The 21,493-nt window shown below is 47.1% G+C and overlaps 2 protein-coding genes across 2 annotated transcripts in view; one reads left to right on the top strand and one right to left on the bottom strand.

Annotated features, from left to right (window-relative positions):
- Positions 1-4,934: 4,934 nt before the first annotated feature.
- Positions 4,935-6,823, bottom strand: Sowaha (sosondowah ankyrin repeat domain family member A). The gene has a single exon (XM_090320837.1). The coding sequence runs from the start codon at positions 6,590-6,592 to the stop codon at positions 4,946-4,948; it is 1,647 nt and encodes a 548-aa protein (XP_090176963.1). The 5' UTR covers positions 6,593-6,823; the 3' UTR covers positions 4,935-4,945.
- The window catches only part of Septin8 (septin 8), a 55,734-nt gene continuing 39,967 nt past the window's right edge, over positions 5,727-21,493 (top strand). The window contains exon 1 of the mRNA XM_090320846.1: positions 5,727-5,785. The gene's annotated coding sequence lies outside the window, so the exon portion shown is untranslated. The remainder of the gene's footprint in view (positions 5,786-21,493) is intronic.

The following is a 21,493-nucleotide window of genomic DNA, read 5'->3' as shown; positions in this document are numbered from 1 at the left end:
CTTTATCTACACAACTAATGTGTGCATGTCCCCAGGCCCTGGGTCTCCATGAGACAAGAGAAGGCATGCTCAAAAAGATCTCCCACATCCATTAAAGGAAATAAAACACTTTATTTAATAAGTTTGTTGTGGTTATGACTCAGGCCCATCTACATTAACAATTAACTTCTCTCATATTTAAAAGACTCATTCTTGTGACAAGTCTTACTACTCTAATTTCCTTTGAAGTGGTTGGGAATATTCTTGGCCAGGTGAGCCCACTGGCACACCTTTTGATTCTTCTTGCTTGAAATTTAATATATGGTTCTTGAAAATTTTCCAGAAGCATGCCTGACTATAATTTTCTACTTACTTACTGTTTCAATGTCTTGGCTTTCTAGGAAACAGCAGTGGTTTCTAACACCTGTGCTTTATGAATAGAGATACTAAATGCTTAGTAAAAGTTTTCTTTTACCTGGGGGTAAAATAAAAATGCTCTTAAAAAATTTTTTTTTCTGGCCTAGGAATGTGGCCTAGTGGTAGAGTTGCCTTTTCTATGTAGGTGATGCTGAGGAATCAAACCCAGGGCTTCATGCATGCTAGGCGAGCACTCCTACCACTAGGCTATGCTCCCAACCCCCTCCTACCAATTTTTGTTTTCTGAGCTTCAAAAGGTTGTACAAGAGGATTCCAATTTAATGTGCTTCCTGTTTAGTCACTCCTTCTCCAATCTTGTCTGATTCCTCCACTCAATGGCACACTCTTTTTTTTTTTTTGGTACCAGTCCTATAGCTTGAACTCGGGGCCTGAGTGGTGGCCCTGAGTGGCTATTTCCACTCAAGGCTAGCGCTCCACCACTTGAGCTCAAGATCCACTTCTGGTTCTTGGTGGTTAATTGGAAATGAGAGTTACACAGACTTAATTGCCTGGGCTGGCTTTAAACTTTGATCCTCACATCTCAGCCTCCTGAGTAGCTAGAATAATACATGTGAGCCACCAGCACCTAGCAATATAGCCTTTATTTAAGATCCCCAGAGCACATTTTAATTTGGGCAAGCAGATATGATTACGAGGCTTGAACTCAGGGTTTGGGGCTACCCCAAACTCTTTTTGCTCCAGACAATGTCACTTCCAGTTTTCTGGTGGCTAAATGGAGACAAGAGTCTCATACACTTTCCTTCCCCAGGCTGGCTTTGAACCATGGTCCTTAGATCTCAGCCTCCTTTGTAGCTAGGGTTACAGATATGAGCCACTGAAGCCCAGCCAATACATTCCTGAGAAATGCCAAGATTCTTCTGACAACTCTTGATGTAAGCACACACTAAACATCAGTTATTATATTAAATTTTGTCTGTCTTAAGGCAAAATGTAAACTATCTGTGAGCTTTGTCAGCAGTCTCATCGGGCTTCTCCTTTCCAATACCAACTCTTGAATACTTCATACCATTTTCTAGATCTTCAGCTATTTCAATGGCTATAATGATTGCTTCCTATGATTTTTCTGCAGAGCCAGATTTAATTTGCACGATAAAGTAATTTATGCAGACTACCTAGAGTTCTAAGGAAGGGTCAGATCAAGGCCTACATTTTTTTTTCTTCTTCATTTTATTTTTTATTATCGAGGTAATGTATAGAGGGGTTACAATTACATTCTCCAGACAGTGGGTGCATTACTTCTTTCACATTGATACTCCTTCTTATGTTTTTCTCCTCATTCCCTCCTCTCAACCCCTCCCAATTATCTTGTTTCCCCCCCACTTCCTTTTCCTACATTTACCTACAGTTCTTTGCTGTCATATCTATATGTGACTCATTTACTTTAAGAGAAATCTAGGTGGGTGCTAGTAGCTCATGCCTGTATTCCTAGCTATGCAGGAGCCTAAATATGAGGATCATGGTTTGAAGCCAACCCAGGCAGAAATGTCCCTCTGAGACCACCCAAAACCCAGAAGTGGTGCTCTGGCTTAAATGGTACAGCACTAGCTTTGAGCACAAAGAAGCTCAAGGACAGAACCTAGGCCTTGAGTTCAAGCCCCACAATTGACAAAATCAACAATGAAAAAAAAAAAGAGAAATCCAAACTCTGAATATAGGAGGCTTGAAAGAAGCAGGGGAAAACTGTGGTAAAAGGTAAAGGCAGATACCAATGGGAGGGATAACCAAGCAAGTGAATGAGGATGAATCTGATCTGTGTGGTTTATTTGCATATACGATAATAGAGCTATGAAACCTGTTGAAATTCTTTTTGTTGGTGGTGATCATGGGGCTTGAACTCAGCCTGGGTGCTGTTCCTGAGCTCTTCAGCTCAAGACTAGAGCACTACCACTTGATCCACAGTGCCACTTCTGGTTTTCAGGCAGTTAATAGGAGATAAAAAGTCTCATGGACTTTTGTGCTTATGTTGGCTTTGAACTGTGATCCTCAGGTCTCATCCTCCTGAGTAGCTAGGATTACAGGTGTGAGCCACTGATTCCCGGCTTGTTGCAATTCTTTTGAGAATGGGGTAGGTGCTAATGGCACCCACCTATAATTCTACCTACTCAGGAGGCTGAGATTTCAGAACTGTGGTTCAAAGCCAGCCCAGGCAGAAAAAAAAAATCCATGACACTCCAATTATGTAGCAAAAAGCTGGAAGTAGAGATATGGCTCAAGTGGTAGAGCACCAGCCATGCATACAAAAAGCCAGGCAAGAACACACACACACACACACACACACACACACACACATGAATGGGGTGGAGTGTAGTGAGAGAAAGTGATCTAGGGGTAAAGTTGACTGGAAAAGCCTGTCCATGTGTGTGGCGATGTCACAGTGAAGCATTTTCATCCATAATATATATATATTAATTAAAAAGAAAGGGGATTAAAGTATGAAATTAAGTAACAAAAATGCAGTAGCAAAAAATTAAAGAAGTATATCTTCTACAAACAGGAATAAAATAGACTTTATTTCAATGTTCAAAGCATTCCATGAATGATTACTGTTAATCATTTCAAAGGCCTCACTGACATGTATTGAGAAATTTTGTGCCACAAAAGTAAACTGACATGCAAACAGAATTTTCAAAAGCAGAATATTATCACCACATGAGATAAAATGTTGGTTAAGAATATAGAGTCTATGCCTTTGTCTAGATTTGACATCTGTAAAACAGTAAAATAAATGACATTATAATTATACCAGGCCCAAACCACGCAATCCAAGCAGTACCCACAAACATTGTGAACTTGCAGATAGGAACAAAGATGCAGAGACATTAAGCTACATGTCTAAAAACCACTGAGCAAAGAGTCTCCATTTGTTATGTTTTTTAAAAAATAAGTATTCACATACAGTTTTTTGTTCAAAACATTTATACAAAAGTTATATCTTAATTGTATCAGGCTTTTTTTTTTTTTTTTTGGTCAGTTGTAGGACTTGAACTCTGGGCCTGGGCACTGTCCCTGAGCTCTTCAGCTCAAGGCTACCACCCAACCCCCTTGCGCCACAGCACCACTTCCCAGTTTCTGGTGGTTAATTGGAGATAAGAGCCTCTCAGCCTTTAGTGCCCAGGCTGGCTTTGAACCACAATCCTCGGATCTCAGCCTCCTGAGTAGATAGGATTACAGGCATGAGCCACTGCGCCCAGCTTGACTAGTGCAATTTCAGTGCATTGCACTGAAAGACTCAGCCAGATGTGAAAAACAGATTCTAGAGCATGACACAAAAGTGTAATTCAGGCCAGGAGTTTGGCCTAGTGGTAGAGTGCTTGCCTAGCATGCATAAAGACCCAGGTTCGATTCCTTGGTACCACATACATAGAAAAAAAAGCTGGAAGTGATGCTGAGGCTCAAGTGGTAAAGCTCTGTCCTTGAGTAAGTCCAAGGACACTGGTCAGGCCCTAAGCTTAAGCCCAGGACTGGCAAAAAAAAGTGTAATTTACTGGTAAATTACATTTTTAGAATGTAAATATTCATACCAAGTCGAAATAGCTATCCACTAGTGCCAAACACATATACATTTCACCATAGTTAGATTTGAACATTTGCCCAAATGTCTCTTCTCTTTGTGAAAATCTTTTACTCCCAAGATAATCTTACTTCCTACCATTTAGCATTCACAGTATGATTGAGTTTGGTTACATTCAGAAGGGTCATCCGATTATTTGGTGTTCAAGATTCCCCAGAATCTTGTTTGTCTAAAATGAGGTAGCTAAACTTTTTAAGAGTTTTGTTGATTGGGATTAATTTTCATTAGAACTTTTTTCAGTTTTGTTTTTCTTCTTTACATAGCATTCCAAAATATTTAGCAAAAGACTGAAAATGTCTGAGCACTTGGCCTAAAAAATGGGAAGGAGGGAAAAAATATATATATATAATCTCAAAAAGGTTACTATGAAAGTTGCCTTACCTCATTTTCAATTAAAAAACAAAAAACAAACCGAATAAAAGCATCCAATTACAAAAACCCTCTCTTATTAGCAAGTGGACAAACCAGCCAAACATCTTAAAAGAGCCCCTGGCTGCTGCAGTTCTAGCTTGCGAGTAGAGTAGACTTGCAAAGCCATCTGGTTAATCTGTTGGGGTGGGGAGAGATGGAGAAGGAGGGAAGGGGCCATGGGGGTGTGGGAGGAAGGGAAAGGGGCCAGACCAGCTGTTGCCCCTTCACCTTTGACCCTAATTTCAAAGTTGTCTCTGGAGGGTAGGCCTGACTCCTGGTCTCTTCCCAGAAGCCTCTGACTACTGAGATCTCTGGAGACAGGTGGGACAGAAGATTAGTGGGTGAATAGTGGGTGAAGCCGGGTGCAGGCCACAAAAATTAGAAGCAAGATAGGGAGATGGGGAAAGGGGGGTGCTGCTGGTGTCTGGAGCCCCCAAATCTTGGGCCAGACTTCAGACTGTGTGGAGCCAGAGCCCCCTTGGGTGGTTCGATTAACTAGGCCAGGTCCCTGTCCCACCTCGCCCCCCACCCCCACCCAAAGCACTTTCAGGTGGCAGGGGGCAGACTGGGCATGAAACCGGCCAGGTGTCCCATCGTGGTGGATCGACGTGAGACTTCGGAGAAGGTCGCAAGACCACCACGGATCTTGGTCTTTTTTCGGGGAGCCATAGGTGAGACCCCCAAAAACTTACTGAAAGAACTCGACTTCCTCAAACCACGGGCCAAATCCTGGAACATCAGATCATCAGCCAGGACCCCCAGAAACGCACTGGTGGTGGAGCCCAGGATCGTAGCGGCCACTTGCACGGGATGCCTTAAATGACCGCCACCGCCGCCGCCACCCCCGAAGTCCAGCTCGGTGGCGTCACGCAGGCCGGGGTCGCCTAGGAGACGACGCAGTGCGTAAGAGGCGCCGGGCCGCAGGTACTGGTAGGGGCGACGTCCGCTGTGGTCGCGCACGTGCACCTGCGCGCCGAGGCGCACCACCAGCAGCACGGCGGCGTCCTCGTGCCCGTGCAGCGCGGCCAGGTGCAGGGGGGTGTAGCCGCCGTGCGAGCGCGCGTTCACGTCCACGCGCGCGCCCCCGCGGCGCGCCACCTCCACCAGCTGCAGCGCCATCTCGCGGTCGCCGCTCTTGGCGGCCCAGTGCAGGGCGGTGTAACCCGACGTGAAGTCGCGTTTGGACGCCAGGCCGCTGTCTCTCAACAGCAATCCGTGCAACTGATGGGTCCAGCGGCCGCCGGCGGTGCGCACGAGCCACTCGTGCTCGGCGGGTTCCAGCGGTACCGCGGACGGCGGCGGCGGCGGCGGCGCGCACGCGGAGGAGGGCGACTCTTCCAGATCCGGACTCAGGAGACGCGGGCCGGCCCGTGACAGGCGTCGTAGGTGAGGAGAACGGCCCGGGCCCAGCCCCAGCCCCAGGCCGGATTCCTCCACGGAGAGCCTCCGCAGGAGCAGTGGGGAGCTCCGCGGGCTCCTTTCTTCCGACAGCTGCCGGCGCAGACTCTGTTCCTCCGCCCGCACCACGCGGAGCGCGGCGGGGCCCGGGACGCAGCAGCGCACGGGCAGCATGCAGGGTTTGGGCGGCTGTGGCGGCGCGCGGGGAAGGGGCAGCGGGGGTCCTTTCGCGACCCAAGGATCTGCAGACTCCGGGGATGGCGCGCAGGGGGCGGGGGCCACGTCCGCCGGGGGTCCCGCAGAGGGCTGGGCTGGCGCTGCCACTCCATCCTGAGGAGGAACGACGGGTCCCCCGGGCGTCCGGGCCGGCTCTTCCGACGGCTCCCCAGTGGACTCGGTGGGCGCCGCAGCCAGAGGGCCCGGGGATTCCCGGGGTTCCGGGGCGGAAGCTGGAGCTTCTCCGGCACCACCGTGCTCCCCTGGCGGGGTGTTCGTGGTCGTAGACGGCGGGGCGGGGAGCAGGGGCTGCGGGCCTTGCGGGTGTCGAGGCTTCTTTCTCAACACCACGAACTTGACGCCGTCGAGTTCCTTCACTACCGCCACGTCGTTGACGAACTGCTTGAAGCGGTCCCGGCGGGCGGCGCGGCCTCGCGGGTCCCCGGCCTCCAGCAGCGGCTTGAAGCGGCTCAGCAGCTCCGTGTCTCGCACCTTCCCGCCGTGCGCCTGCAGGAAGCCGAGCACGGCCGCCTGGCTCACCCCGGCGGCGGCCGCGGCGGCGGCTGCCGCCAGCGCCATGGCCTGGACCCGGGGATCCTCGCTGCGATTCTGGGAGTGGGGGCGGTCAAGAGGGTGTGCGCGGTCCGGGGGTGGGGGGGGTCCCTGCTGCGATCGCGGGGGAGGGGAGGGACAGTCACGAGTGGGGGGGGAGTGCGCAGTCCGGGGCGCCCTGCCGAGATTCAGGGGGCAGCCAGAGGGTGCGCGGTCCGGGGCTTCCCGCTGAGATCTGGGGATCCCCGTTGAGATAACCAACCGGCCGGGCACTGGCGGAGGGGGGTGTTAGGGGGGCGGGGAAGGTGTCCGGCGGTGCACTGCCTGGGACTCCCTACCGGGATCTGGGGAGCTCCAGGGGAAGTGCGTGATCTCAGGCTCTCCACGGCGATCGATCCGAGGTCTGGGGGCGCACACGGTCCGTGGTTTCCCCGCTCTGATCTTGGCGATCTCCCGGGAAGGGCAGGATCCGGGCTGGGCTCTCTCGGGGGGGGGGGGTGACGGGGTGACGTCCGCCTGGCGAGTGCGCTCACCTGGTGGCTCCCCGAAGCTGGACCTCGATCACGCCCGCGTCACCGCGCCCAGAAGGCTGGGGGCGAAGCGCCCGCACCCCGCCGCCGGGACCCCCCAGCCTCCGGGGGTAGATGTCTGCCTCTATTATATTCCATCCAATGGGCGCCGGCCTCCTCCATGTCCGTACAGGTGACAGCTGCCACCGGTGCAGGCAAAGGGAATGAGAGGGGGAGGGGAAGTTCTCCACCACCTCCAAACCCTGGAATTAAAGGCGCAGGCAGCATCACGCTTCACTTCAGCTCTCTCCCCCGTTGCTAGGTGGGTGTGTTCCCCCAAGGTTGGAATTGGTGAGGCATTGGGGTATTTATTCTTTAATATTTAGTGAGCAGAAGAGCAAAGCATGATGGTTATTTTGCCTTATTTATTCATTATTTTTTTTGAAAGACATATCAATCTTCAGTTGTCCTGCAGGGAACAGCCTCAGGCAGCTTACAGCAAAAAACAATTAGCTGTGTGTATACAGAACTAGAGGTTTAGGAGAAGCTGTTAAATAGCAGTTTTCTCATGATGAAATTATTCATTCATTCATTCATTCATTCATAGAGTCTCATTATGTAAGCCAGGATGGCCTTGAACTCTGACCCTCCTTGCTTTAGCCTCTTGAGTGCTAGGGTTTTAGGGAAGTACCATTATGCCTGGCCAAATACAATTATTTTGCACATGGAATTTTGGTAAGAAACCCAGGGGAAAACAAAGAAAGGGGAAATAATGACCTGAAATTACCATTGACATTTTGAGATATTTTTCTCTTCATTGTGTGTATGTGATTATACTGTAAAACAAGAAAACACAATAGGAATCATTTTGCAGTGTTGAGTATAGAATTCAGGGTCTCAGCATTCTAGGCAAACATTCTATCACTGTGCCTCACCTCCTGCCTATGGTACTGGCTTTTTTTTGGTTTGTTTTGGTGTTTTGATGATAATGGAGTTTGAATTCAGGGCCTCACTTTTGCTAGGCAGGCACTCTGCCACTTGAGTCAGGCTTATAGTCCTGCTTTTTGCTGTTTATTTTGAAGATGATGTCTCACTTTTCTGGCCTCAAATCATCCTCCTCTAGATCTCAGTCTCCTGAGCAGCTAGAATCACAAGGATGTGTGAGCCACAAGCACCTAGGCTCCATGCTATGTCATTAAAATGTCACTTGTTCCACACATGCTTATTGTACACCTAGTTTGAGCCAGGACCTGTATTCACAGGCTGTGACACATGGTAGCAGAGATATGGAACACCCAACTCATTTATCTAGAAGGAACAGAAGTAATACAGTGAATCTCAAAGCTGTATAATATGCCATGTAAGTTATAGCATAGAGTGTAAATACTGTGGAAAAACAGCATTGTGAAACAGAAGAAGGATAGCTTTCAATTTGGAACTGGAAGTCAGTGTAATTCAGTGACATGCTAGCAATTAAAGAAGGACTTGAGAGAAAGAAGTTGTGCCAATCCCGGGGGAAAAAAAAAAAAACAACTTTGGCCGGGAGTTTGGCCTAGTGGTTAAAGTGCTTGCCTAGCATGCATGAAGACCCGGGTTCGATTCCTGGGTACCACATACATAGAAAAAAGCCGGAAGTGGTGCTAAGGCTCAAGTGGTAGAGCTCTAGCCCTGAGAAAGTCCAAGGACAGGGCTCAGGCCCTGAGCTCAAGCCCAGGACTGGCAAAAAAAAGAAAGAAAAAAAAAAAAAAACCAACTTTCTCAGTGGAGGGTACTGCCAGGGCAGAGGTGAGGTCAAGTGTCTCTTTTTTGTGTGTGTGGGGATTGGGGCTTGAACTTACAGCCAGGGCATTCCCCCGCTAGCCTGTTCACTCAAGACTGGTGCTCTACCACTTAAGCCACACTTCTGCTTCCAAATTTTTGGCTGTTTAGTTGGAGATGAGAGTCTCACCGACTTTACTGCCTGGGGTTGGCTTTGCTTTGAACCACAATCCTCAGATCTCAGCCTCCTGAGTAGCTAGGATGACAGGTATATGCCACCAGTGTGAGTGGCTTTCTCTATCTTTTAAGCAGTCACCATCAGAGGGATGCCTGTGGTGGGTTTTTTTGTTTTTTGTTTTTTGTTTTCGCTAATCCTGGGGCTTGAACTCAGGGCCTGAGCACTGTCCTTGGGCTTTCTCCAGGCCAGAGCTCTTGACTCACAGCACCGCTTCTGGCTTTTTCTATGTATATGGTACCGAGGAATGGAACCCAGGTCTTCATGCATGTTAGGCAAACACTTTACTACTAGGCCAAACTCCTGGCCTGGATGCCTGTGTTTTTAGCTCTCATTTGTAGCTGAATACCACACCTCCTTTAAACTCACCCCAACCCAGGGGTGAAGTATCAAGTGTGTTTGCTGTTTAGGGTATATGTCTGTGGCACAAGAGATAATGTTGGAAAAGTAATTGGGGTCACAGGTGGGGAGAGCCTTACCCACTAATCTGGACTTTGCCTTGTTTATTGCTGAGTGCTATTGAAAGTGTGCTTTCTCTTGTTTTTTTCTTAAACAAGTAGCTTCAATTATTTTCTGATTATAAAATTAGTCATGCTGTTTTCCCAACTGGGGATAGTTTTCAAAATACAAAAAGAAGAGATGGGGGCTGGGAGTTTGGCCTACTGGTAGAGTGCTTCCCTAGCTGCACAAAGACCCGGGCTCTATTCCTTGGTATCACATACATAGAAGAGGCTGGAGGTGGTGCTGTGGCTCAAGTGGTAGAGCTCTATCCTTGAGAAAGCCCAATGATAGTACGATCAGGCTCTGAGTTCAGTCCCCAGGACTAGCAGAGACAGAGAGAGAGAGAGAGAGAGAGAGAGACACTAAGACTATGAGCCTTTATTATTTGAAAAAACCTATTCTTATATATGAATTGAACAAATGTTATTAATTAAACCAAGTGAGAGGTTTATTGTGATATTTCCCTACATGTATATAATGTATATTGATCATTTTAACCCTCTATAACCTTTTATTTTTCTAGTACTGGGGCTTCATCTGAGTACTGTCCCTTAGCTTTTTCCTCAAGGGTAGCACTCTACCCTTGAAGATTTTTGATGGTTAATTGGAGATAAGAGTCTCACAGAGATCAGAGATCCTCCCTCCCCCCTCCATGTTTCTGTGACTCTCTCTCTCTCTCTCTCTCTCTCTAGTGCTCTGCACTAATCCTCCTGGGCTGGGCTTAGGTACTGTCATGAAGCCTTTTTTTTTTAATTGCCAGTCCTGGGCTTAGACTCAGGGCCTGAGCACTGTCCTTGGGTTCTTTTTCTCAAGGCTAGAGCTCTACCACTTGAGCCTCAGCACCATTTCTGGCATTTTTTCTATGTATGCTAGGCCACTAGGCCAAACTCCCGGCCCGGCCTTTTTTTTTTTTTTTTTTTTTTTTTTTTTTAAGACAGTCCTGAGACTTGAACTCTGAACCTGGGTACTGTCCCCTGAGCTTCTTTTACTCAAAACTAGTCTCTACCAACTAAGCCACAGTGCTGCTTCTGAGTAGTTTATTGAAGATAGGAGTCTCACAGACTCTTGCCTGGGCTGGCTTTGAACCATGATCCTCAGATCTAAGCCTCCTGGATAGCTAGAATTACAGGCACAAGCCACCAGTACCTAACTATCCTGGATCTTTTTTTACTCAAGCCTGGCACTCTACCACTTGGGCCACAGCTCTACTTTCAGCTTTTTTTTTCTTTTGCCAGTCCTGTGGCTTGAACTCAGGGCCTGAGTACTGTCCTTGGGCTTTCTCAAGGCTGGAGCTCTAGCTCTTGAATCACAATACCACTTCTGGCTTTTTCTATGTATGTGGGACCGAGGAATCGAACCTGGGTCTTCGTGCATGCTAGGCAAGCACTCTACCACTAGGCCAAACTCTAGGCCCTACTTCCAGCTTTTTTCATAATTAATTGGAAATAAGAGTTTCACTAACATTCAGACATCCCTGCCCTAGCTGACTTTGAACCAGGATCCTCAGATCTCTACCTTCTGAGTATCTAGGATTATAGGTATCAGTCAGAGACATCAGGCATGCTTTCTATTTTAAAGTCACGGTCCTTTCATTGTGCTTTTTAATTCAATGGCTACTTTTAATATTTTATTTTGTTTCCTTGGGCTGTCTCGGGCATATAATTAGAGCCTTTGAAAAAAATCTTTTCCATGGTCTCATAGTAGGGAGTCTCCAAAGGATAGAAGAAAGGATGTATATCCCCCTCTGTCCCCCCCCTGCCTCCTCATCCCATCACTGACTTGATGTGGTTTGAACTCAGTTTGACATTGCTCACCAAGAGCAGACAGGAGCTGACACAGGGATTGAACAGGAATTGCTGGGAGAAGCAAAAGTTTATTGACAATGCTTCTCAGCCTCCAGGCTCTGAGCTGAACAAAGAAATTCAACCAGGGTCACAATTAATGAGCATTGCCTGACTAGATCTGCTCATCTGTCTATCTGCTTTGTTCACTTACCCATGCAAAAGTTGGATCACCAATTATTTAAACATCAGTGTTCTCAATGTTTAGTAAAACAAATCTAGCTTTAAATCTTTGGTATATCTGGTACACCCTCAGCTTAATATATTTTAAATGATCAGTTTCTAGTTAGAGCAAACCCTAGGGTGAGAATTCTAATGACATCCCCTTTCCCCCTGGCTGCTTTTTCAATTTGGTGCCAGCGTGGTTGCTGAATCAATTCTCCCAGTGACCTAGCAGTTTGCTCAAAGCATTAGGCAAATCAGATATAAAATGTATATTTATAGCAAGGGGAAAATTCCATAACATGGAGAGAGTAGAGAAGGCATAGTATTTGTTTTTAATCCAGGACCTTAAATTTGGAGAAGGTCAAGATGAAAAACCCTTGGCCTTGATAGTTTTATGTTGTTATTTGATTTGTGCCAGTACTAGTGTTTGAACACAGGGCCTGGCCACTGTTTCTGAGCTTTTATTCCTCAAGACTAGTGCTCTACCACTTGTACTACAGCTGCGCTCCTTTTTTTCCCTCCCCCCCAGTTCTAGGGCTTGACATGTTTTGTTCAAGGCTAATGCTCTACCAGTTGAGTCACAGCACCATACCGCCAGCTTTTTCTAGGTATGTGGTATCAGGAATTGAACCCAGAGCAAACCCAGAGCTTTGTGCATGCTAGGCAAGCATTCTACCACTAGACCAAATTCCCGGCCACAATTGACTGTCTTGTTCTGTGGCATGGTAGTGCTGAAGAATCAAACCCTGGTCTTGGTACATGCTAGGCTAACACCCTGGGCCCTAGCCCTTTCTTCTATGCTTGGTCACTCTGCCTCTTCCTCCCTCTCCTGGATCCCCAGTGCATCATGGCCCTGAGAGGCAGGGAACTGAGGGGGATGGGTTCTCAACTAGGGCTACAAAGGGACTTTGCCCAGATAGCAAGCTTTTTGTAGTCAGAACTTCCTTCCGGAACAAATCGTGTTTTGTTCTTGCTTACCAGCTTGAGGGGGAACAAGGGGCGGCTTCTCCTTCTTCATGCTTGTTGCCCAGTCCTCTCTGAGGTCAAAGAGACTCTATTTCTAAACCTTAGTGACCAGTGGCACATCATGCACCAATACTGTCAATTCAGTTTTTCTCTCTGGGATTCATTTCTTGGCCTTGCTTCTTCGATTTGTTCAGAGGAGTGCTTGGTTGCTAGGTAGGTAACTGTAGCAGGCCCGGTCCCCTGAGACATGTGAGGAAAGTGGTGTCCTAGCTGGGTGAATCTCAACCAAGTAGCCCTTGCCTTTTGCCATTGTTTTTGTAGTTAAGGGTTTTCGATTGGTTTTATTGTAAGCTATGAGTTTTGTGGATTTTTCTTTTTTCTGCTCATGGCTGGTGCTCTACCAGCTTGATCCACACTTCCACCCATGGTTTTCTTTTGCTGGTTAGTTAGAGATAAATAGTCTCATGGACTTTTCTTCCTGGGCTGGCTTTGAATCTTGATCTTCAGATATTAGTCTTCAGAGTAGCTACTTTTTCAGGTACCAGACACCATCATTTGGCTAATACATGTGTTTCAATGAGAAGATTCTTGAGCCAGGAGTATAGCCTAGTGGTAGAGTGCTTGCCTAGCATGCATGAAGCCTTTGGGTTCTGTTCCTTGGTACCACCTAAACAGAAGAGCCAGAAGTGGTGCTGTGGCTCAAGTTATAGAGAGCTATCCATGAAAAAGCTCAAGGACAGTACCTAAGCCCTAAGTTCAAGCCCTAGGACTGGAAAAAAAAATAATAAAAAAAGTTCCACACTAGCCTTGCAATATTTCAATTCTAGACAGAATGGCTAAAGCCAGAGCCAGGAAAAGCAAAGACAGTACTGGGAGTGTTTTCCCTATGCAATCTCAGAAGCACAAATTTGACAAGCACCTTCCATAGGCTTATTATGCCTATAATCCTAGCTGCTCAGGAGGTTGAGATTGAAGCTTGTGGTTCAGAGCCAGCCTAGGCAAGAAACTCTGTGAGACTCATCTCTAGTTAAATACCAAAAAAGCTTCAGTGAGTGCAAGAGTGCTAGTCTTGAGCAAAAAAGCTCTAAAAGACAGCACCCCAGCTCTGAGTTCAAGTCCCAGGACCAGCACAAACACACTGTCCCAGAGCTTCTTTTGCTGAAGGCTAGCACTCTACTATTAGAACAACAGTGCCATTTCTGGCTTTTTCTGTTGATATGGTAGTGAGGAATTGAACCCAGGGCTCCATGCATGCTAGGCAAGCACTCTACACTAAGTCACATTCCCAGCCCCCAGCACGAACTTTTTTTTTTTTTTTTGGCCAGTCCTTGGCCTTGAGCTCAGGGCCTGAGCACTGTCCTTGGGCTTTCTCAAGCCTAGAGCTCTACCACTTTGAGCCACAGCACTATTTCTGGCATGCCCAGTGAAAAAAGGCTGGAGGTGGGGGTGGTGGGCCTATACTTTCTTCTTTATGCATGGTGCTGTGTTTCTTTCTCACTTCTTCCTTTTCCAGTCTTTGTTCTTTAATCATAGGATTTCCTGGGCAAAAAAATCCTTTTTGTTCCCCCAACTGGAAAATTTTTGGTAAAATGTCACAATGTGCTAGTGTCCCCAGAGCTTAACATAGTGGGCCTCAGAAACGTTCCTGGAGCTAGACAATAAGACTACACAGTTGGTACAGAACCTTCTGTGTGGCCCTGATGGTGAGGACAGAGACAGTCATGTTGCTTGCAAGGCTTGGGCTTTTCTTTCTATTGTTTCTTGGTGGTCATTTCTCACTGCATCATTCCCATCTCGATTTAAAATATTGTATTGTCTATGGTGTCAGGTGCTAAGGGCTTTTTACATCTATCATCCTAGCTACTCAGGAGGCTGAGATCTGAGGATTGTGGTTGGAAGCCATCCAGGGCAGGAAAGTCAGTGAGAATCTTATCTCCAATGAACGTGCAAGTAGGGGAAGGTGGAGATGTGGTTGAAGTGGTAGAGGGCTAGCATTGAGCCAGCCAGAAAGCTAAGGGACAGGGCCATGGCCCTAAGTTCAAGTCCCAGTAACACACACACACACACACACACACACACACACACACACCCCCGCACGCACGCACGCGCACGCACGCGCACGCACGCACGCACGGTAAGGAGCTGGAAGAGGCAGTAAAAGATTCTCCCCTAGAAACTTCACAAAGTGAGACCCTGCTGTCACCTTAGTTTTAGACTTCCATTCTCCAGAACTGTGGAAAGATTTTTCTGTTGGTTTGAGCTACTTCAATGGGGTAACTTGTTATGGCAGTTACAAATAAATGGCAAGTTTATCCAAATCTAGATTCATCTCCAGCAAGCTCATCATTAGCAAACTGGAATAAGTATATCCGCACATTAGTCCTTTATGAGAGAAACATACAAAAGCTAATACGTGACAGTTACTATATTCTGGGAATGATGGCTTGGTGGGGAGAAGACTAGAGACTGTGGGCAGATGTGTGGAAGGAGGGACTGAGGGCTGGGAGGCCACCTGGGAGACAGCTGGGTTTTGGCTGAGGAGGGAGCCTTGGTTGGGACAGTCTGACGTTCTGAGATGATAGGCCATTGGAGCTGTAAAATGACCAAGAACTCAGCAGGATGCTGAGGCAAGTGGTATGTGTGTGTGTGTGTGTGTGTGTGTGAGAGAGAGAGAGAGAGAGAGAGAGAGAGAGAGAGAGAGAGAGAGGAGAAGGAGGAAAGAGAGAAAGGGTGTGTGTTGGTGTGTTGTCCCTAGGGCTTGAACTCTGAGCCTGGGCACTGTCCCTGAGGTTTTTTTGTTTTGTTTTGTTTTGGTTTTTTTGTGGGTCATGGGGCTTCAACTTGGCCTGGACACTGTCCCTGAGCTCTTCAACTCAAGGCTGCCACCCTACCCTTGAGCCAAGCCCCACTTCCCATTTTCTAGAGGCTAATTGGAGATAAGAGTCTCAGATTCTTTTGTGCCCAGGTTGGCTTTCAACGTTGATCCTCAGATCTCAGCCTCTTGAGTAGTTAGAATTACAGGCGTGAGCCACTGCACCTGGCTTGTCCCTGAGTTTTTTTTTGCTTCATGTTAGCATTCTATTACTTAAACTATGGCTTGGATGGTTAATTGGAAATAAGAGTCTCTCAGATTTGTCTGCCCAGGCTGGCTTTGAACTGCTCTCCTTAGATCTCAGCCTCCTGAGTAGCATGAGCAACCAGTGGCCCCTGGTATAGCATACTGTTACTGTGTGTTCTTATTTAGAAAACAGACCTAATCCTGTTAGCTGGATGTCTGTGTAAAACCTGGTGAATCAGTTGAAATGGGCTCGCAGTCAAAGTATTATTATTTTTTTTTTTTTTTGCCAGTCCTGGGCTTGAGCACAGGGCCTGAGCACTGTCCTTGGACTTTCTCAAGGCTAGAGCTCTACCACTTGAGCCTCAGCACCACTTCCGGCTTTTTTCTATGTATGTGGTACCGAGGAATCGAACCCGGGTCTTCATGCACGCTAGGCAAGCACTTTAACCACTAGGCCAAACTCCCGGCCGCAGTCAAAGTATTATTGCATGATTCAGGGTTCTCTGCACCAGAGGTGGTGCTTCTTCATTCCTCATTGAGCCTATATATCTTCATGTTTATCTTCTTGTCTCCAAAATTCATAGTGATGATCTTGATTTACTGACCCTATATCATCCTAGGCTAGCTTTGAACTGTGATCCTCAGGTCTCAGCCTCCTGAATAGTGAGGATTACAGATACAAGCCACTGGGGCCCAGACTGTCCAGTTTTATTTTGTTTTCCTTTCCATCTTCTAAATCCCCGAGACTATCAAACATATCGATTATTCTGGCCCTGTGCACCACCAAAAGTTCTTGGGCCTATGTGGTCTTTTTGCTGCTGTCCTGGTTTGTTACACAGTGCCGGGACCTTGTTCTGGGACTTCCTCTTAATTGCTTTCTCTATTAGAGGCATTTATTTTGGAATGCTGAATCCTGCCTCCCCCACTTTTAAAGGATGCAGTTTAGTATGGAGCTCCCAAGACTCCTTTGGGGTGATCGGATGTATCAGCTCACCTTTTTGTTGTTGTTTCTGTTTAGACTTCATTGCGCCAGTATGACCCAGGCATGAACAACCAGGTAGAAATGTGACTGGATAAAAGATTATGATCTCATTAATGCTGGTAGACTGTGTGGAGAAAGCTTGCAGGGCCTGTCCATTCAGATTCTTTGTCACTCTATCCTAGGGGCCAGAGGGCCTGGCCCCTTGTGAAATGGGAGTTTATCTGCTATCATATGAGACAGATCAGCAAATCTGTTTCCTTTGTTCCTTTGGTGGTATTGGAGTTTGAACTCAAGATCTCTCCCTGGCTTGCTTGGTGTTATGCCACTAGAGCCATGCCTTCAGCACAGTATTTTGCTGGTTAATTGGAGACAAGATTCTCAGGCTTTTCAGCCCTAGTTGGCTTTGAACTGGGATCCTCAGATTTTAGCCTCCCAAGTAGCTAGGATTACAGCCGTGAGACACCAATGCCTTGGTTTTATTGTTAGTTTTTTTTTCCCCCTTAATGTAAGACAGATTGTTAGGGTCTCCTATATTTCTTCTTGTAGTTCTGAAATGATAGGTGTGGATTTTTTGTTGTTGGTGGTGGTGGTGGTGGTTGAGGGGCTTGAACTTTGGGCCTGGGCACTGTCCCTGAGCTCTGATTCAGCTCAAGGCTAATACTCTACCATTAGAGCCACAGCACCACTTCCAGTTTTCGGGTGGTTAACTAATGATAAGAGTTTCACAGGCTTTGAACCATAATCCTCATACCTCAGCCTCCTGAGTAGCTAGGATGATAGGTTTGAGCCACTGGTGCCCAGCTGACTTTTTAATTTTTATTTTATTTTTTGATCATAGGGCTTGAACTCAGGGCTTAGGCACTATCTCAGCTTTTTCAGCTCAAGGTTTTTTGTTCTAACCTCTTTGAGCCACAGCTGTACTTTCGATTTTCTGGTGGTTAATTGGAGATCAGAATCTCACAGGCTTTCCTACCCAGGCTGGCTTTGAACCACCATCCTCAGATCCTAGCCTCATGAGTAGCTAGGAGACAGACGTGAGGGTATGGGCCTTCTAAAATTCACCCTGATCCCTGCTTGGTTGGGGAAATGGTAACTGACCAGGTGGTCTGTCACCTACTTCCTGTTTAGTCCTCCCTCTTCTGATGCCTGCCCTCCATTGTAGCTGTGGTTCTGGTGCCTCAAAGGGACTGGTGTCAGGAAGGTCAGGGAATGCAGTCCCCTGTGTGAGGGTTCTGGGCCTCTCCCACTTTCCTTCATCCATCCTTGTACATTCTGTCTTCTAGAAATCTATTGAAAAACTCTTCTTTGTACATGTCATCTCTTTTTCTTCCTAGTGTAGCAGAAAGGAATATTTAAATTTTTTTCTTGGAGATTTTATTTTATTTTTTGCCAGTCCTAAGGCTTGAACTCAGGGCCTGTCTTCGGGCTTTCCCAAGGGTAGAGCTCTACCACTTGAGTCACAGCATACGTCCATTTTTTTCTATGTATGTGATACCGAGGAATCGAACCCTAGTCTTTGTTCATGCTAGGCAAGCACTCTACCACTAGGCCAAACTCCTGACCCTTCTTAAAGTTCTATAATGAGTTCTTGGAGAAAGAGGAGATAAGCAACAGTGAGGGTCTGGCCCTAGCTTTGTCTCTCAGCTCTCTGCCTCTGACCTTAGCTGGCTCCTTCCACTCCTTTCTCCCCATGCCTGCTCTGAGGCCTGGCTGACTTCTGCTCTCCTTCTGCACCTCCCACCCCGTTTTTGTTTTTTCCCCAGTACTGAGGCTTGAACTCAGGGCCTGGGCACTGGGCACTCTACCACTCGGCCAAACTCCTAGCCCTTACTTCCTTTTTTTTTTTTTTTTTTTTGCCAGGCCTAGGGCTTGAACTAAGAGCCTGAGCACTGTTCTTGGGCTTTCTCAAGATAGCACTCTACCACTTGAGCCACACCACCAATCGTGGCTTTTTCTGTGTATGTGGTACCAAGGAATCGAACCTAGGGCTTCTTGCATGCGAGGCAAGCACTCTTACAACTAGTCCAAACTCCCAGCCCCACTTCTATTTTTTATTACTATTTTTTTTTCTAGATTATTAGGGCTGGCTTTGGACTACAGTCCTCAGATCCCAGCTTATCGAGTGGCTAGAATTACAGGCACAAGCCACCAGCACCCAGTTCCCTACCACAATAGAGAGAAAAAAACTAGGCTCACTCATCCCTGTGAGTGAAGAGGTCTTTGTATGTGGGTGGGAGAGGGGCCTGGGCACTGTCCCTCAGCTTTTATGCTTAAATCTGGTGCTCTACCACTTGAGCCACAGTTCCACTTTGATCTTTTTTGGTGTTTAATTGGAGATAAAAGTCTCATGGACTTTTCCTGTCTGGGCTATCTTCAAACTGAGCCTCCTGAGTGGCTCGGATTACAGGGTGAGCCACTAATGTCTACCTCACTGTTGGCCTTTTAGCTCATACTTGTTGATGCAATGGATTTTCATTGCAAAGAAGAAAAGGTCAAGGCATTTTCTTTTCTTTTTTTTTTTTTTTTTGCCAGTCCTGGGCTTGAGCTCAGGGCCTGAGCACTGTCCTTGGACTTTCTCAAGGCTAGAGCTCTACCACTTGAGCCTCAGCTCCACTTCCGGCTTTTTTCTATGTATGTGGTACCGAGGAATCGAACCCGGGTCTTCATGCATGCTAGGCAAGCACTTTAACCACTAGGCCAAACTCCCGGCCCCGGTCAAGGCACTTTCTGAGTGTGGCAGGATAGAACAGGGGAGACTGATTAATACCTGGGCAAGCTGGGGTGAGGAATGGGGAAGGGAGGTGACAAAGAATACAGGCAGGATTCTCCCTCAGTGCTTCAGGCAGCAAGACCAACAGCTTCTTTCTCTCTTCTTGCTGTTCCTGGCAGCTGAGCATGCTGGGAAAGCAGATTGTGTGTGTGTGTGTGTGTGTGTGTGTGTGTGTGTGTGTGTGTGTGTGTATGCTGTAAACATAGTGTCATCCTCTCTGTAGGGTCCTGGAAGAGCCATGTCACTCCCCCAGGCATTGGCTGCATTCCTGGACAATGTTTTGAGGATTCTGTGTTAGAAGCGGAGCAAATTAGTGTTGAAGTCTCAGTCCAAATGCCATCCTCAGAGAGGCCAGCTCCTTCCCCTGCTGTGCACTGCTCCTCTTGGAATGCTTGGCAGGGTCTCCTGTGCCAAGACATTTTGTGATTTGTGTTTGTCGGGGTCCCTCCAGGCCATCCGAAGCAAGATGTGTGGTCTTCACAGGACAGAATTGCAGCATGGAAGTCAGGGGCCAGGTGTCTGCCAGCAGGCCTTCAGGAGCACGGTCCAGCCATGGGGAACAGGGATGAGGGAGTGAGCAGGGTTCCTGGGGGCCAAATGGCCAGTGACACAAAGCCACATGTCCAGCCAAGCACAGTCTCGTCAAAAGACTTGTCCAGCCAGGTGTAATTCTAGCTACATAGGAGGCTGAATCTGGGCAGAAAAGTTCCCATGAAACTCTCATCTCCCATTAGCCACTCAAAAACCAGAAGTGGCACTGTGGCTCCAGTGGTAGAGTGCTAGCCTTGAGCTGGAGAAGGCTCAGGGACAGCATCCAGGCCCTGAGTTCAAGCCCCACAACTGACTCTCCCCCCAAAAAAAAAAATTGGGGCCAGCAGTTTGGCCTATTGGTAGAGTGCTTGCCTAGCATGCACAAAGTCCCCAGTTCGATTCCTAAGTACTACATATACAAAAAGCCAGAAATGGTGCTGTGGCTCAAGTGGTAGAGTGCTAGCCTTGAGGAATGCCTAAGGACAGTGCTCAGACTCTGAGTCCAAGCCCCAGGACAGGCACCAAAAGAAAAAAAATTGTGTAATGACCTAAATGATCATAATTATAATAAAATACCAATATAATATAATATTATTTTGTTGTCTGTTCTGGGGCTTGAAAAACGCTGAGGAACAGTGCCTAAGCCTCAAGTTCAAGTACCAGGACCAACACACATACACACAAAATGTTCAAGGCTACAGTGCATAATTTGTCAGAAAAATAAACCTTTTCCCTTTTCCTCTAATCCTCACATTTGTTATCTGACATAGAGATAGAAGACAGCTAACTGAGACTTTTTCTAACCAGGATCCTGTGGTTTTCGTCTTGTTTTGTTTTCGGATGGAAACATGCCCAGCCGGAGGGACTGAATCATTACTGCTTGTCATGTACAGAATTATTTTGATGCAATGTACTCTCCAACTTCTCCAGTAGACAAAGCTGTCTGGAGGTCATGAGCAGAAAGATGCTTCCAGTCAATGGATGCCGTTGATGGCTTACAGTGGGACAAGGTGTGAGACAGGCCAAACTAGTTAGAATGAGGTATAAGTGGGGTGAAAGGAGCATGCCCTCTGATTTTTTTTTGCCAGTCTCAGGGCTTGAGATCAGAGCCTAGGTGCTGTCCTCAAGCCTCTCTGTACTCAAGGCTAGAGTTCTCATACTTGAGCCATAGTGCCATTTCCAGCTTTTTCTGTTGATGTGATATTGAGGAATTGAACCCAGAGCTTCATGTATACCAGGCAAGCACTCTACTATTAAGCCACATTCCCAGCCCCCTAGCATGATCTTTTACCTTGTCATTGTGCTTTCTGTCTATTTGCAAGTAAGGGGTTTTATCTCTTTTATTTTATTGTTGGGGTAATGTATAGAGAGGGGTTACAGTTATACCCGTCAGGTAGTGGGTGCATTACTTCTCACACATTGATACCCCTTCTCACGTTTTTTGTCCCCATTTCCCTCCCTCTACCCCATTTTATTTCCTTAATCTACTTAACACCCATATGTTTCATTTATTCTCTGTCTAGCATGTCTCTCAAGTTATAAACTTACTTTAACACATCTTAGAAATTTTTGTCTACTGGTTCTTTTTGTTTTCTTGCCTTCTGCAGCAGAT

The sequence above is a fragment of the Megascapheus bottae genome, chromosome 29 (assembly GCF_031878675.1).
Source record: "Megascapheus bottae isolate mThoBot1 chromosome 29, mThoBot2.hap1, whole genome shotgun sequence".
Taxonomy (NCBI): domain Eukaryota; kingdom Metazoa; phylum Chordata; class Mammalia; order Rodentia; family Geomyidae; genus Megascapheus; species Megascapheus bottae.
Note: the sequence above shows the minus strand (reverse complement) of the source record. Positions and strands in the feature narration are given on the sequence as shown.

Coding starts and splice junctions, on each gene's coding strand:
- Sowaha (XM_090320837.1), bottom strand. CDS start 6,592: ATGGCGCTGGCGGCAGCCGCCGCCGCGGCCGCCGCCGGGGTGAGCCAG.